The following is a 14,992-nucleotide window of genomic DNA, read 5'->3' as shown; positions in this document are numbered from 1 at the left end:
CCTCAGACTAAGGTCCTCATACTAACATATGTGTCTACTTTTAAAAGTTAGGTTCACACTTCTGTTCCTGAACTCCTTTCCAGCCCTGTTGAACTTTTTTGAGCTTCTTCCCTGTGTTTGATGTAATTGTATAAGCAGGTCCAAGATGGCTGCCTTCTAACCTAATTCTGGCATATAGGCTGTCACTAAGCTATGAAATTCAGTCTAATCTCCTTATGCCAATTCTTGAACTTTTTACTGGCTCTTACCGCTCACTGATCTTGAACTGTCCTGCATCTTGTACCAACCTTCAACTCTCCCCCTAACACATTCCTTGCACTCATTCTGCATGAAAGGCACCCCTCAAGTTCATTTCACGTTCTCCAATCTATAAAGTCATGGCTTCTTGGTGCGGCTGCCATCTTGATTTATTGTGGCAGTCATTTCCTCTTCAACCCATTCCCACCTCCTAAAGCTTTCCACTGGCTCTTGCTAACCCATTTAACCTTCAGTCTGACAGGGTCTGCAGTTTCTATACCCATCATAATTTATTGTCTGGTCTCACTCCAGGATGTGACAAACTATACCAATCAGTTCAACCATATACTTGCTTCTCAGGTCCAGTTCAGCTCTGTAGCTGATATCACACCCATCTCAGTACTTCACAGGGCAGCCTTATGTGCTCTAAATCATCCCCTCCATGTACCACCTCTTCTAGGGTGACTCCGGGGGACCCCTGTCTTGTCCTGTAGGCAATACCTGGCTGCTGGCTGGGGTAGTAAGCTGGGGGGATTCGTGTGGGCAGTCTAACCGGCCTGGCGTCTATATTCGTGTCGCAAGCTATGCTGATTGGATCAAGACCACAGTCCAAGATGTGACCCTCACTGATGTGACTGTGGAAGAAGAGCCAGTCTCTGAGGAAGGAGTGTGTTCCACAGCACCCACCCCTCTCTTTTCTACTTGGATCTTGCTAAGCTGCTGGGCCTTGATGTGTGTCTGTGGGGCTGGTTAAGAAGACTCTGTTTACTGGGCCTCCTCACAGCCCAGAGACTGAAAAAGGAGATAGCACAATGGTGGCAGGCCTATGCAACCAGCCCATCTTCTGAACTGCTACATTTTAATCCTTGATGGACTAAGCCCAACTTGCATGGCGACTGTAGCCTATGTTCCTCTGACCAGGTTGGATTTTGAAGTGGTGGGATGGTAGCCTCATCTTTTTGTTTCTGGTCAGTGTTTTTTTCCACTAGTGAGTGGGGCTTGATTTAATGTGCATGGGCACATGAACATCATTCTGAGAAATGTCATCAGAGCAACATTCCTTCTGAATGAAATTCTTCACCAGCACAATGGATTTGATTTATTGCACAGCATGTCTCAAATGCGAAACAGGAGATGGAATGTGATTGCTTAACACAAGTCTGCTGGAGAATCTCACACTGATAGTTCATGAATGGCCACTGCATTAAGAGGTGTGGGAAAGAAGAGCTGGCCTGAAAAATCTGCTGCTTGACCTTCCTGGGAATTTACAGACATGTTTAAGATAACCTGTATTTGCACATTTTTAAAAAAGGTATATAAGCATCTCTCATTCTGGTTGAAAGGCGAAGATTCAGATGCTGTACGCATGAAGGGTTTTTAATAAAGTTAATGGTAGTTCTGCAGTGAAGAGGATTGTAATGTTTGTTATTAAAGGGTAATTGTGGCAACAGTTTTCACTGAAGCTGGACTGTAGTGGATGCAAACAATGAATCCAGTAGAATGGCAAGAATATAGCAGTAAGGTGCTATGTTAGGGGACAGTACAGGTGTCCCTCCCATAGCCTGTTCTCCATGTAGCCTCTGTGCCCATTAACTTCATTTTGTTTCTTAGTGGTAGTGCTAAGCAAGAATGTTCCTTCCTTTTACAGAATGCTATAAGCATGCAAGCTTATAGCACAACATGCAGGCAGGCAGCCTGGATGCTAGAGGACCACAGCCAGAATGTTAACAGGAAGTTTCCTGTTGACATTCACTTAGTCACCTATAGGTTGCTATAGGTTGACATGTTTATAGCATTCTGAAAAAGAAGTAACAGTCTTGCTTGATTCCCCCAGTATGAACCAAAATGGTTAATGGGCATGGGGAGTGGGGTGGACCAACAGAGGGTTTCCCCCATAACTGCAGTGTCTGTGTTGGGTGGGGGGGGGGGCTGGAACACATCTGTAGTGGATACGGGGGGATGCCTGTATATGGGGCATACTTAGAGGGCTGCAGCAGTGTGGGGCAGAACGTGGAAGCCTGTATCAGCGCTAGCAAAGCAGCTCATTTCAGCACCTCAAACATGAAGCAGAGAAAAAGTCAAAGGTCAGACCCTAATTTCACACTTACAAAGATTGCTGGGTCCAAAGTTTAAAAGGCACCTATATCTTGCATAGAACACAGACTTTCACCTAGTGGAGCCTTTCCTGTCACCAAGCTAAATGGCAGCAGATGGAACTGTTCCTTCCAATCATACACCAGAGACCTGAGCTTACCCTGAGTGCCTGTTTTGCTTTCTAGGAGCAGCTATTCCCTTGATGATAGACAAGGGCACTCTAGTCCATGTAAGTAGGGGTGTCTCTCTCCCAGTAACATACCTGAAGAAGCAGTGCTAGGGGAGGGAGGATGCAGTCCTCAGCAAATCTGCTTCTACTCCTTCCATAGCAGGGAAGATAAAGAGCGGCTAAATTGCCACAATCCCCACCCCTTTTACAAGCTTTAGCTCCATGATCCTGAGCATGTTGCCTTTCAAAGTCTGCCTTCCATCCATATCCCACCCAGCCTCAACAGTTTTCCCCATCAAGGGCTGTTCGCCATCTACAACAGTTTTATAACCATCAAAATTTCTCACTATGGTGCACTATAGCTCATGTCTACACACAGAATGTATACAGCAGTAGTTTTGTGGGTTTTATTAATTAAAATACCTCTTAAAGTAACAGAAAACACACTGCATACATGAAGTATGTATCTAACAGCTTCAGGACCACTATGTAGGTGCTTCTTCCCAGCATATCCCCCACAGGCCCCAGACAGCCCTCTTCCATCAGTACTGGCTCCATTACTGAAGTCATCGTAACAAGGGGGCAAGGATTGCTGTGGAAGAGCTTGGATAAAGAACAGTGGCAGCCTCCCTCTTCAGATCTACTACTGGCACTTTCACTGTTTTTAATATTTTAAAAAAACCTCTGTCATTTATCACCAACAAATGCAGCTCATACCACGGAAGGAAAAACGCTGTGTGTAGAAGTTTTCTTTCCTGGCAAACTGGACATGCGTTCATTTCCCCTCATCTTTAAGAGGGCACCGCTTCTCTCCTCTCCCTGTTCTCCCTCCAATTCATCTGTTCAGGGCATGTCTGATCAAAGCAAGTCCAACACAAACACAGCCTTAGACCATCTCTTAAACTGAAGAGAGGATGAGTACTGAAGCTGAGCCCGTTCTGTGCCTCACATCTGTTTCTTCTTCACTTCTTAGAAATCTTGGCTTGCTTGTGTTTGGGAGGCGCCCATCTCAGGCAGAGGGAATCCACTAAAGAGGGAGGGAGAAAAAAGAGCAAAGTCAACAGGTCTGGGGAGCAAGAGCAGGGCAGTCACAGATGAATTCTAGCACCAGCTCTTATGTGATGGGCAGCATTTTCTCTCAGACCATTTGAGAATGCCTACGCAGGGTTCTCAAAGGTTATCCAGCCTGGAAAGATCATGATAGGATATTTCCAGAGCACGATACGTTTTCCTGGCACAATCTGTCCTTTGGTAGCGATTTCACACAGGTGTGATAGCACTGGGCCAGCAAGAGCAGGATGTTTCAAGCTATGTATATGATTCAAACTTATATACAGATTCCTGGAACCTAACCAGGATGTATGAAGGAGACTTCGGGTCCAATCCTTTCTAGTGCCAGTGCAGCTCCAAAGTAAGGAAACAAACATTCTCTTGCCTTGAGGAGGCCTCCGTGACTGCACCCCCCACCACAGGATGCAATCCATGCCATGTTGGCATCAGCACTGGAAAGCTGGATAGGGTTGGGCCCTTAGTGTATTCTCACAACAACTGTAACTAGCCAGGAGTGTCTGTCAGATTCCTTTTAGCCTCTGCAAGGCACCACAAGAAGGGCAAGTGATAGCCTTGTGTGTTTTGTATGCTGCCATTAATTGGCCTCTGTGCCTCACCCTCCAGGTTGGCTTCATATCAATTCCTGACAGAAAAGCTTCTTTAAACAGGAGAGAGACCTGGGAGGGGCAGCTGGCAAACTTCCTGTGGTTCTTGTTACATAAGTAGCGCTCACAGGCACGTCACCTGTCCCCTGGGGAGAACAATGCCTCGTTCATTCAGCACAGGTCAAAACCCAAAACTATTGCACAAGGAAGCTTTGAAGGCCTCTCACAAGGTAGTTTGCACTTAGTGGAGCTCAGCACTCTATGACTGAGAAAACAATTCAAAAGCAGGATGTGGGCTTAATAGATGTATATGCAGAATTCTGTGCATTTTGTGGGTGGTGAAAAGTCTACATTTTGTGTACCTTAACTGTGCAAATTAAGTCAGCATACATTTATTCTGCTTCACTGATTCTGCTTCTAAGACTAGCCTCTTTCAAAGGACATGGTGCATATAGTGGCATGAGGAACAGATGGAAAGAACTGGGGGTTGGGGGAAGGCATACAACTGTGGCAAGGAACAACAACAGGAAATACGCACAGCTTTAATCAACAAGAAGACAACTGCACCATCCCTTGGATAGAAGGACAAAATATCCCCATCCTCTGCTTTATGAGTATTTGCCAAACAATATTAAGAGATTCTTAAGATTTTGTTGTCTGGATGACTAGAAACTTGTTTTAATAAAAGACTGGCATTCCCTGACTTGCCATGTTCTGCACTAGTTACCACACTCATATGATGACCCCCACGAGCACACACAATACCCACTGCTCTGTCTATCCTTGTGGAGATGCAGCCTCCAACACTTCCTTGGCTGAGCTAGTCTGGCAGCACAGCATGTTTGGTTGCTGAGGGATTGAAAAGATTTGCCGTCCAGCTTTCTGAGGGAAAGCAGTCAATGACTGGGCTGGGATTAAAATCTAATACAAGACAGGAAGTGGACTGGGAAGAGACCTTGGAACTAAGGAAAGCTAAGGGAAAAGGAGCCTGAAGGAAGGTACAGAGCCAACAGCGAACCAAGAAAGAAGGGACTGGAAGAAGGGTAAATGAATGGCAGTAGGAGAAGGGTAGGGGGTGACTAGGAATCAAGGGAAAGAGATTCTAAACAGAGAGGTCTCTGCACTGACTTTGAAGTGCAAAGAGGATGATGAGAAGGGAGAAAGTAGGAGTGCAGCATAACTACACCCAGAGCCTACAAACGAGTCTGTACACTACCAGGTGGAAGATAGTGAGCAGACAGAAGGAACCAAGAGGCCATATGATTTTCAGTTCCAAGTCACCTATTTATATAGGTGTGCCCCCTTATCTGCAGGGGTTCCATTTCAGAACACCCCCCCCCCTGCAGATAGCTGAAAGTGCAGATATGGGTGAATGCCCATCCATGCAGTCCCCTCACCTCTGGAGGGGAGTCTGAGCTCAATAAAGGCTGAGGACATCCATCCCTGGCCTCTGCCAGACTCAGACTGAGCTTCAGGGCTCAAAATATATCAGTTTTGGTATCACAGAGAAAGCGGAAGTGACTTTTTAATGCCTAATAAGGTATTAGGAGGTCTGTGGAAGCCCTCTAGGACATCCTCTGCTGAGCTCAGACTCCCCTGTGGAGGCATGCATGCGGGGGGGGGGAGGGGGGGAGAGGACCCAGTCAGCGAATAAATCAGTGGATAAGGGATCTGCTGATAGGTCTCGTCCTTTTTAAGAGATCTGATTACAAAGAGAATTTGGGCCCTGGCAGGAGAATACTCTCAGTTGTGACTTATCCTATTACAATTTTGGCAAGAAGTATCTCCCTCTTTATCTCCATCCTTTCCTCACTCACTCTCAGAACTGCCCAAACTCTTCATCTCATAGTACCTGTGATGGGAGGCTTCTTATATTGAGCACTTTTGAGATGTTCCTCAACCAGCTTAGGTGTGACACAGATGACATGCTGTCCCTTCCAATATTTCACCATGTTCAATGACTGCAGCGTACTGATGATGTCATTTTGTGTGATGCTCGTCATTTGACTGTGCCAGAAATTAAAACAAAACAAAAGATAGCGGTGACTAAGGAGGAGAATACAGAATCAGCATAAGCAGGTGGGAGGTCACAGTAAGTCCACTCAAGGTTGCTCATAATCTGATGGCAAAGGAGGACATTCATTTCTATGTCAGCACTAGTGGAGAACTAAAGAGGGTTGGGCTTCAGAGCAGCCCAGTATGTCTATATGTAGTCCATTTGCTCACCTGAGATCTTTGATGGAGAGAGTGCCCCGGAAGTCCCGAAGAATCTCCAACAGTACCCATGACCAGTAGCTCCGGTAGCTCAGCTTGCCAAGGTCTGAAAGGGGCTTCTCTGGAGAACCCACTGTGCTTTCTAACTTGGAAAGTTCATAGCCTGTAGAACAAGAGATATGGAATCAAGGCCTAAACAGTGATCATAAGTCAGAGTATTCCCCAGAACAAGGCTCAGCATGATAAAAAGGTTCCCCATCAGAAGCAAGGCCTCCCCGGTGGGTGGGGAGTGAAGTGGCTCAGTCAGAAGTAAGGGCCCCCAAAGTGGCTCAGTCAGAGGTAAGGCGAAAACCTTCCACTTACCCTCAGGTAAACCACTGCAGCCCCAATCGGTCTCCTTGGACTTGCGCCACCTCTTGAGATGGCATAAGTCTGAGGAGAGCGGAGCGGCTTAAAGCCGCTCTGTGCTGCTCAAGAACGGGGGTTGGGATCCAGCATAACAGCTAGATCTCAACCCCGCCTCCTGCTCCACAGGCCTCCACCCACAGGCCACCCTCTGCCTGCCCTGCCACCTCCTCTCTGCCCGCCCCAGAGCCTTGCATCAGCTGAGCTCGGCCAATGCAAGGCTCCCCAGCAGAGTTGGTGCAGAGGCTAGATTCAGCCTCTGCGGGCTGGCACACACCCCTGTGTCGGTCCAGCCAACTCATGATGAGGTGCAAATGTGCTTCACAGCATGTTTGCGACCCTCCTGGGCCGGTGCAAGGGACCTGCGTCGGCCCAAGGGCGCCTCAGGATTGCACCCTAAATCCTTTAACTTAATCCAGAGAGTGGTAAAAAGCATGGGGCTGCAATCCTATACATAATTTCCTGGGAGTAAGTTCCACTGAACTCAGCTGAGTTTACGTCTGAATAGTCATGCCTAAGTTTGCACAGTTTCATTTTTACTTCTACACTTTCAGTGCATGCTTGTGGGTGGAGGGTTCTACTTCATGTTAATAACTGTATATACAGATCTAGAGAACAGTAAATTCTGGATCAATGGGGTGAAATACAAGGGCATATGTATCATAAGTCACTTCTAGACCTTTCTGTTGCCAGGGCACAAAAAGACTACTCCCTACGTCCAAGAAAAAGGAAGAGTATCAGGTTGCCAAACTTCTTCAAAAGCTCTTTAATGCTTGTCACATGACCATAAAGGAAAGATACTCACTAAAAGCAATAAGAAATTTCCCATAACCCCGCCTCTGGTACGGTGGCAAGGTGAGGATGCAGGCCACATTGTTACCATCTGGAGACTCCTTTTCCTGGGAAAGAAAAACAAAGACAAAGAAGTCAAATGAGGGTGAACAGCATTCAGCACCCTGAGAACTACAGCATCCATTGCTTATATGTGTATAAACAAGTTTGTACTACTTGCTACAAGTGGCTACAAAGAAAGGCTTGAAAGAAACTCCTGTGGAATCTGCAAAAACAGAGGTGGTTGAGGAAGATTTCCAGCAGGCTGATCCTAGGGCTTTAGTGCCTTGCATAGCTCATTGCTCCTCCTAAGCCAGAAGCAAAATGGTTTGGGGGAAAAAAATATACGTATTCAAATTGTTTAAATTTGCATATTCCATATAGGCAATAGAATCTAGTTATTCTGGGTGCAAAATTTAGCTTTTTTTGTTGTTAAGTACATAGGGATCTTGAGTATATATACTACCCACTTTTTCCATTCCCTTCCTCATGCTTGACTATAGTCCACAGCCCCTAATCCATTCATCACATCCTAGGCTAGGCCAGCACCTTAGAAAAGTAGCCGACAATGTGGGCCCCTTGCCTGTCGACCTCAGTGAGGATGTAGAAGACAAAGGGCTCAACGTCAAAGTAGAGGGTCTTGTGGTCCAGGAAGAGCTTGGCCAAAAGACACAGATTCTGGCAGTAAATCTGAAAAGGAAAACAATGACCTGTAAGGGCATGGACCCTGTGATGTTTAGCAGGACAGCCCAGGTCCCTCCCAAGGGAACCTTTTCACCCCAGGTCAAATTGATAGTCTGCTACCACCATAAGGATAGAACAGTGATTTTCAACCTTTTTCATCTCATGGCACACTGACAAGGTGTTAGAATTGCCAAGGCACACCATAAATATTTTTACAATTGACAAGGCACACCATGCTGCTGGTCGGGGGCTCAAATCCCCCAATGGCCATACTAATAAATGACCCCCCGAAACTCCTGAGGCACACCTGTGGACCATCCGCGGCACACCAGTGTGCCACAGCACAATGGCTGAAAATGGCTAGGATAGAAAGAGACCCACTTCAAATGCTTCCTTCCCCAGTTATACAGCTAATTTTCCCAAAATCTATTTTGCAGCATGTAGTCCAGGTACACGGAGGACTAGGGAAAGGCTCTGACTGAGTTCAGCCAACCACAGGTAGATAAAGAGTTAAAACATATAAAGAGCTTATTTAAAAAAAGGGTGGAGGTGTTGGATAATGCAAAGAAGAAAGAGTAAAACAAATAGACTTGGTACATGGCTTGGGTGTTGAAAGTGCCCAGATGTGAATCTTAGAAAAATGACATACAGGCAAACTTAAAAGCAAAATCATTTGCTAACATGTCTAAAACTCACTGTTCTCTAACTGCACTTACTACAAGGTCAGCTTGAAGAGCCTATCACACCTCCCTGAACCCCAAGGAGGCAGGTAAGAGCTTGCCCAGTCACAGATGCAGTCTCTGAGGGAGCAAGCTAGAACATACCCAGGCATCCTTGGGTGTGACCTTAGGAAATCTAGATCTAATTATATCACTGGTCCAACCAATGTTTGTAACCAGCTGATCAGGTGGGAAAGAAGGATGCTGTTGCATAGCTGGTGCATACCAATGTCTGGTAACAAGGGAAACAGATGAGGAAAATAAAGCAAGTAAGGACAACTCAATCATTACAGACCCCTAAACCCCCCACCCCCCGAAAGAGGAACTCAGCAGCAAAAGGGCAGCCAATGTTCATCACGATCATAAGAAAGAAGAATGGATAACTCACAGAGCTGGGAGACCTTCTCTAAAACTAATCTTCTCCAACCTTGTCCTTAAAATACTTCCCAAACCAAGAAAAAAATAGTTTGCAGGATTGCAGTTGGGGAAGGAGATGAAGAGATGGTTTGCATGCCTCCTGGCAACTGTGTAAAGTCCTGGGAAGGGGCTAGCTCATACTTGGAGAGCCATAGCTCTGAGCCTTATTTGCAAGTCAGCATAGCATCTAACAGGTTTCCAATGCTGAGTAAACACCATAAGGCTCACAAAAGAGACAGTTATTAAAAACCTGGTAGTTGCAGTGGACCCTTACCTTGTGGTCTTTGCCATCCACCTCATATACAGAGATGTTGTTCTTGCGATAGATTTCCTTGCCTGGCGGTTGCCTCCACTGGCATTGGCCCTGAACAACAGAAAAAGAAATGATTACTCAGCAGACTCCAAGTAGCTACATTTTTTTGAACAAGATTTCATCTATTTAGCAGTCCGTTTTTGATCCAGTTAATGACCCAAAGAATCCTTACTGCAGTGTCATTTGTTTACTACAACATTCTCTAACCAGAACTTAGTGTTGCATGTTTAGTATTCACATGGCTGACTCTGAAAACAAACAGTGATTATGGTTATCGAAAAAAATACAGGTGTGCATCACTTAACAACGGGATGGATTCCCACATCCCCGTTGTCAAATGACGCTAACATTAAACAACATCACCTGTTCAAAGTCTCTGGAGCTGAGGGGAGCTCTGCTCCTGTCATCTCCGGAGGCTTTTCTGAACCCCGCAGAGGCCGCACAGAGACTTCTGTGAGGCTCAGAATGGCCAAAAAGGTCAAAAAATTGCAACGTCCAGTTTCTTCAGGAAACTGGAAGTGATATTTTCTTCACCTTATCAGTAGGGGCAGTCTAAAATGGTATTTGTGAAATAACACCACCACAACGTAAAATCAGGCTTATAAAATGACAGAACGCAGAATGCCTTATAAGGCAAAAAAAAAAGTCACTTCTGGTTTCCTAAGGAAAACGGAAGTTGCAATTTTTCAGCCTTTTCTGCCGTTCTGAGCTCGAAGAGGCCGAGTGTGTCAGCGTGTGGCCTCTGCAGGGCTCAGAAAAGTCTCCAAAGGCTAGGGGAGCACAACTCCCCTCAGCTCTGGAGGCTTGGGGGTGTCAGTGATCAGCGACAGACTGTAGCATGTGGCCCACCGCTGGTTGGAACTGCATAAAACGATGTTCACCTATACCTACCCTAGCTTCCAAAATTCTTGATCTCTGTTGTTTGGTAAACTCAAAAAACAACTAAGCAGACAAATGTGCTTATACACATGACACTCCAAATACAACCCTGCTCCCTCCTCCTGCCTTAAGCTCCTCAGACATTCCACCTGTAGCTCTTCTATCTCACTCAACATCCCATTTCCATGTCTCTGATAAATGTGTGTCCCATGCGTACTAGATGGTAGCGATAGGTCTTCTCAAACTTCATGTACTTGAGGCAGTACTCGCAGATCCACAACTTGGGCTGCTTCCCATAATCCTCTGGGAACGGCGAGAAATACCAAGCATCAATCTCATAGTTCCCAATATGGATCTTGTCCACGTATTTCACCTTGGTGATCTGAGAAGAGAGAAAGGTAATGCGGTCTTTTTCTCAGACTTGTTTAGGCAACACACCAGACCAAGCACTGATAAATACTCACCGCTTCATGCTCCTTCTCCAAAGCTGCTGTGGTGGGATCCATTTCCGCATAAGTCTGTGGTGGAAAAACAGGGTGGTAAGTAGCAGTAATGATTCAATTTCCTCTTGGGCATCCTCACTGAAGAATAACAGCACTCCCTCATGTCACACTGAGGTTAATAAGAGCTCCTAGAGGGGCAAATATGTGCCCCAGACACATCCCAGCCCTGAAACTAGATCCCATAAAATTCAATCCCACCATCCATCACCTTCTGCACATGGTTGATCTCATCGTGTTTGCGCTTCTGGTTGCGGGTGATTTTGCGCTCTGGCTGCTCAGACAGCTCGTTCATGTACTGGTCAGTATTCTTCTGCACAGCATCTTTGACAGTCTTGGTGAGGGCCAAGCGGTTCTTATCTACCCACTCATCCAGACGCCGATTGACTGCGATGGATAGAGGAGAGCTTGCAGATGTGAGCAAGTCATAGAAATCCCCTCCCTCCTATTACAGAAGAAATTTTGTAGCTGGAAGTTGACACAAGGGGATGCAATTCCCATTCCATCCTCCTTCACTCCACTAAAGCCGCTGAAATTCACTTCCCCTCCTACTGAAGACAAAAGACAGACATGTAATGGCCCAATCCTATTGGACTCACCACTAACAGAAAATGTCTTTCACTGGTAGCAACTGCCAAAAGCACCATTGGCACCATCAGCAGAACCAGAAGAACCTGCCAAGGCAGTTAAGATGGTGAGGGAGGCAGAGAGAGAGAGAGTGAGTGGAGGTGGGGAGGCTTCAGGAGAAAGTGGATCTGGCAGCAGTGGCATGCCCTGGATCCTATCCCTCTCGCAGCAGCCTCCCCACCCCCTTTCTCTCCTCAGATGTGCACCAGTAAAATTGCGGGGTGGAAGGCTTTCCCTTCTGAAGCCTTCTCCTTTCCTTTCTGAATGCTTTCCCTTCTGAAGCCTCTCCACCCCCTCCCCACTGAATGCAGTGCATGCCTTTTTTGGCACAGCTGCACCATTGGGGAGCAGGGGAAGGATAGGATTGGGCTGTTGGTCAAATATCCAAGATACCACTTTTAAGAATATTGCATCTAAATCTTGTTAGTCACTTAAGGACAGTTGTTGAATTCACCCACATGCTTTCTTCTCTTGTAGGAAGGGGTATCAAACAGAAAGATCCTGGCTCCTAACCCCACTATACTGACACTAAAGGGTTTCTTCCTTATTTGACATCCCAAATCTTTCTCAATAGTGAGATAGAACTCAGAAATCCTCTAAATCAGAAACAATTCATAACTCTTTCCAACTACATGTGCCATTCACACAGAGAACCTATAAGGACACTCACATCCAACATAGTGCACGTAAAACTCTTCCCTGGCTTCTTGCTCATTGATTCGAGACTGGATCACTTCTGCAGAATCTGGAAAGATGACAACAGCTGACATTAGATACCATCTGGTTCAGACAATCTGAGCAAGAGAAACTAAAATCATTGCTATATTTACTCAAAAGTAAGTATACTTTTTGTGTTTGGTGAGGCTTACTTGCAAGTGCAACCCTATGCATGTGCATTCAGGCATAAATCCCACAGTGCTCAAATATTTGCTTAGGATTGGGGTATCAGGTCACTAACTGTGGGCCCAATCCTATCCAATTTTCCAGTGTTGGTGCAGTTGTGGCAGTGGGGTGTGTGCAGCATCCTGTGGTGGAGGGCAGTCACTGGGGCCTTCTCAAAGTATGGGAACATGTTCTCCCCTACCATGGGGTTGCATTGTGGCTACATTGGAGCTGGAAAGTTGGATAGGACTGGGCCCTGAGACACTGCTGAATGTTCCACCTTCTTGTGGAGTATTCCAATATAGGACTCCCTCCCCAAGGAGTCCCACCATACACTCCCCCCCTCCCCTTAGGAAGCAGGTTAAAACGTTTCTTTCCAGAGAGTGAAGAACATTTTATAGTGTGGTTCAGTGTCTCTCAAACCAAAATATCTCTCAAACCAAAATATCCATGTCTCTCAACCTAAAACGGTGGGTCGGAACCCACTAGGTGAGTGGCAAGCCAATTTCAGGTGGGTCCCCCTTCATCTCAATATTTTATTTTTAATATAGTAGACTTGATGCTAGCATGGTAAGTGACTGCATTTGGGGAAATGTTACAGATCTGTGCTTCGAACAGGCTACAATGTACAGGTGTTTAAGGACAGACTGCATATATGACGGTGGTCAAAGCGCAAGAAAGATGCTCTTAATGAGGCAGTCAGATCTCCCATAGCTGGCAGCAAAGTGTCTGTTTACACAACAGAGAGGCTCTTAAAGAAAAGAAGAGGCAATCTATCTCCAGTACCCTGTGCAGCCAGCTAGTGTCTGTTTACATAAAAGACTGGACTGAATGTTCACTTAAAGACCTAATCACACAACAACAGGGATTGGAGAACGTATCCCTGTTGTTAAGTGTATATGCGTTTAACAATGATGGTCAATGGGGCTTACTCCTGGGTAAGCGTGGACAGGATTGTAGCCTAGGATGGTTACGAATTTTCCTGCTTGACGACGTCAGGTCCAGGTTAATGGTACCACTTTGGTGGGTCCTGAGAGATTGCTGTTCCAAAAAGTGGGTCCTGGTGCTAAAAGTTCGGGAACCACTGGTGTGGTTTATCCCCCCCCCCCATCTTGCTGAAGTGTGGAGATCAGGGGCATAATGTGGGTGGGGAGGCACCTTATGTGCCTCCCAGGCTGAGTTCGTCGAGAAGCTGCTGCCGTGGGAGGTGGTCAAGCGTCAGGGGTAGGCGATGGGTGGGGAGGCAGGTGAGGCAGTGCCTCCCCAGCGCAGCCCTTCAAGAAGCGCCGCCGCTGTGGGAGGTGGTCAAGCACTCACAACCCACGTGCTCCGCTTGACCACCTCCCACAGGGGCGGCACTTCTTGAAGGACTGCGCTGGGGAGGCACAGCCTCACCTGCCTCCCCACCAACCCCTGGTGGAGATGGTCCCTTCAGTCTTTCATTATGGAGGCTCTTGTGACGGGGGGCTCTGGGGGAGGGGCAGGGGGCATCAGGCCCCCCATCTCCATGGTACCCAAGAGCAGCGTCACTGGGGGGAGGGGGATGAGGGTGCCCCGTTGCCTTGGAGACGCACTTACGCCACGTCCCGTCCCCGCGCCGGCACAGGTACGTCTCGCCGATCTCCACGGCGACCTCAGCCTCGCGCGGGGCGGGCGGCGGTGACGACGACGGCGGCGGGTGGCTCTGGCTGCCCGCGCCGCCCTCTCCCGGCGGCGCCTCCTCCTCCTCTCGCCCCCCCGGCCCCGGGCGCCGCAGGTCCGAGCCGGGGGGGCTACCCCGCTCACCGCCCCCGCCGCCTTCATCTGCCACGGCTGCAACGTCGCCCCCTATAGGCCCCGCGGCCGCTGCCATGACAACCGCCAGCGCGAGTCCCCTCGCCGCAACGGTTTTCTCAGTTTTAGGCCCAGCCGGAAGTGGCTTCTGCGGAGGCGGGGTTTGGTCACCACGGAGACGATCGGTCGGGCCTCCAGAGATGGCGCGTACGGGTGACGTCTGCCGCCACCTCGCGTCACGTGACGGACAGCTCGCGAGAGCAGCGGTGGGGCGGGGCTGCGCGTTACTATGGCAGCGAGAGGGTTTTTAAATCGGAGAGTCCTGTAACTGTCTTCAGTGGGCGGTGACCTGAATAGGAGGCAGGGCGAGCTGGGAGTCCCGCCCCTTGACTGAGGAGTGGACTATAGCAGGGCATAGACCAGGGATGCGTGCTGGGTGGGGAGGCAGGGCCTCCCCCCTGGAGCACTGCCATCTTGTGAGGTGGGGGGGAAGGCAGGTGAGGCAGAGCTTCTCCCCTGGAGCGCAGCCATCTTGTGAGGTGCAGGGCGGGGAGGCAGGTGAGGCAGAGCCTCCCCGTTGGGAGTCCTTCAAA

At 47.8% G+C, this 14,992-nt stretch overlaps 1 protein-coding gene across 1 annotated transcript; it reads right to left on the bottom strand.

Moving 5' to 3' along the window:
- Positions 1 to 3,147: 3,147 nt before the first annotated feature.
- On the bottom strand, positions 3,148 to 14,566 carry KAT8 (lysine acetyltransferase 8). Its single transcript, XM_066629232.1, has 11 exons — positions 14,205 to 14,566; positions 12,415 to 12,489; positions 11,329 to 11,504; positions 11,082 to 11,135; positions 10,835 to 10,999; positions 9,700 to 9,789; positions 8,155 to 8,295; positions 7,580 to 7,673; positions 6,382 to 6,532; positions 6,008 to 6,162; positions 3,148 to 3,527 (listed from the first exon to the last, which is right to left on the bottom strand). The coding sequence occupies exons 1-11, from the start codon at positions 14,476 to 14,478 to the stop codon at positions 3,463 to 3,465; spliced, it is 1,440 nt and encodes a 479-aa protein (XP_066485329.1). The 5' UTR covers positions 14,479 to 14,566; the 3' UTR covers positions 3,148 to 3,462.
- Positions 14,567 to 14,992: the final 426 nt, after the last annotated feature.

Source organism: Tiliqua scincoides, chromosome 5, assembly GCF_035046505.1.
Source record: "Tiliqua scincoides isolate rTilSci1 chromosome 5, rTilSci1.hap2, whole genome shotgun sequence".
NCBI classification, from domain to species: domain Eukaryota; kingdom Metazoa; phylum Chordata; class Lepidosauria; order Squamata; family Scincidae; genus Tiliqua; species Tiliqua scincoides.
Note: the sequence above shows the minus strand (reverse complement) of the source record. Positions and strands in the feature narration are given on the sequence as shown.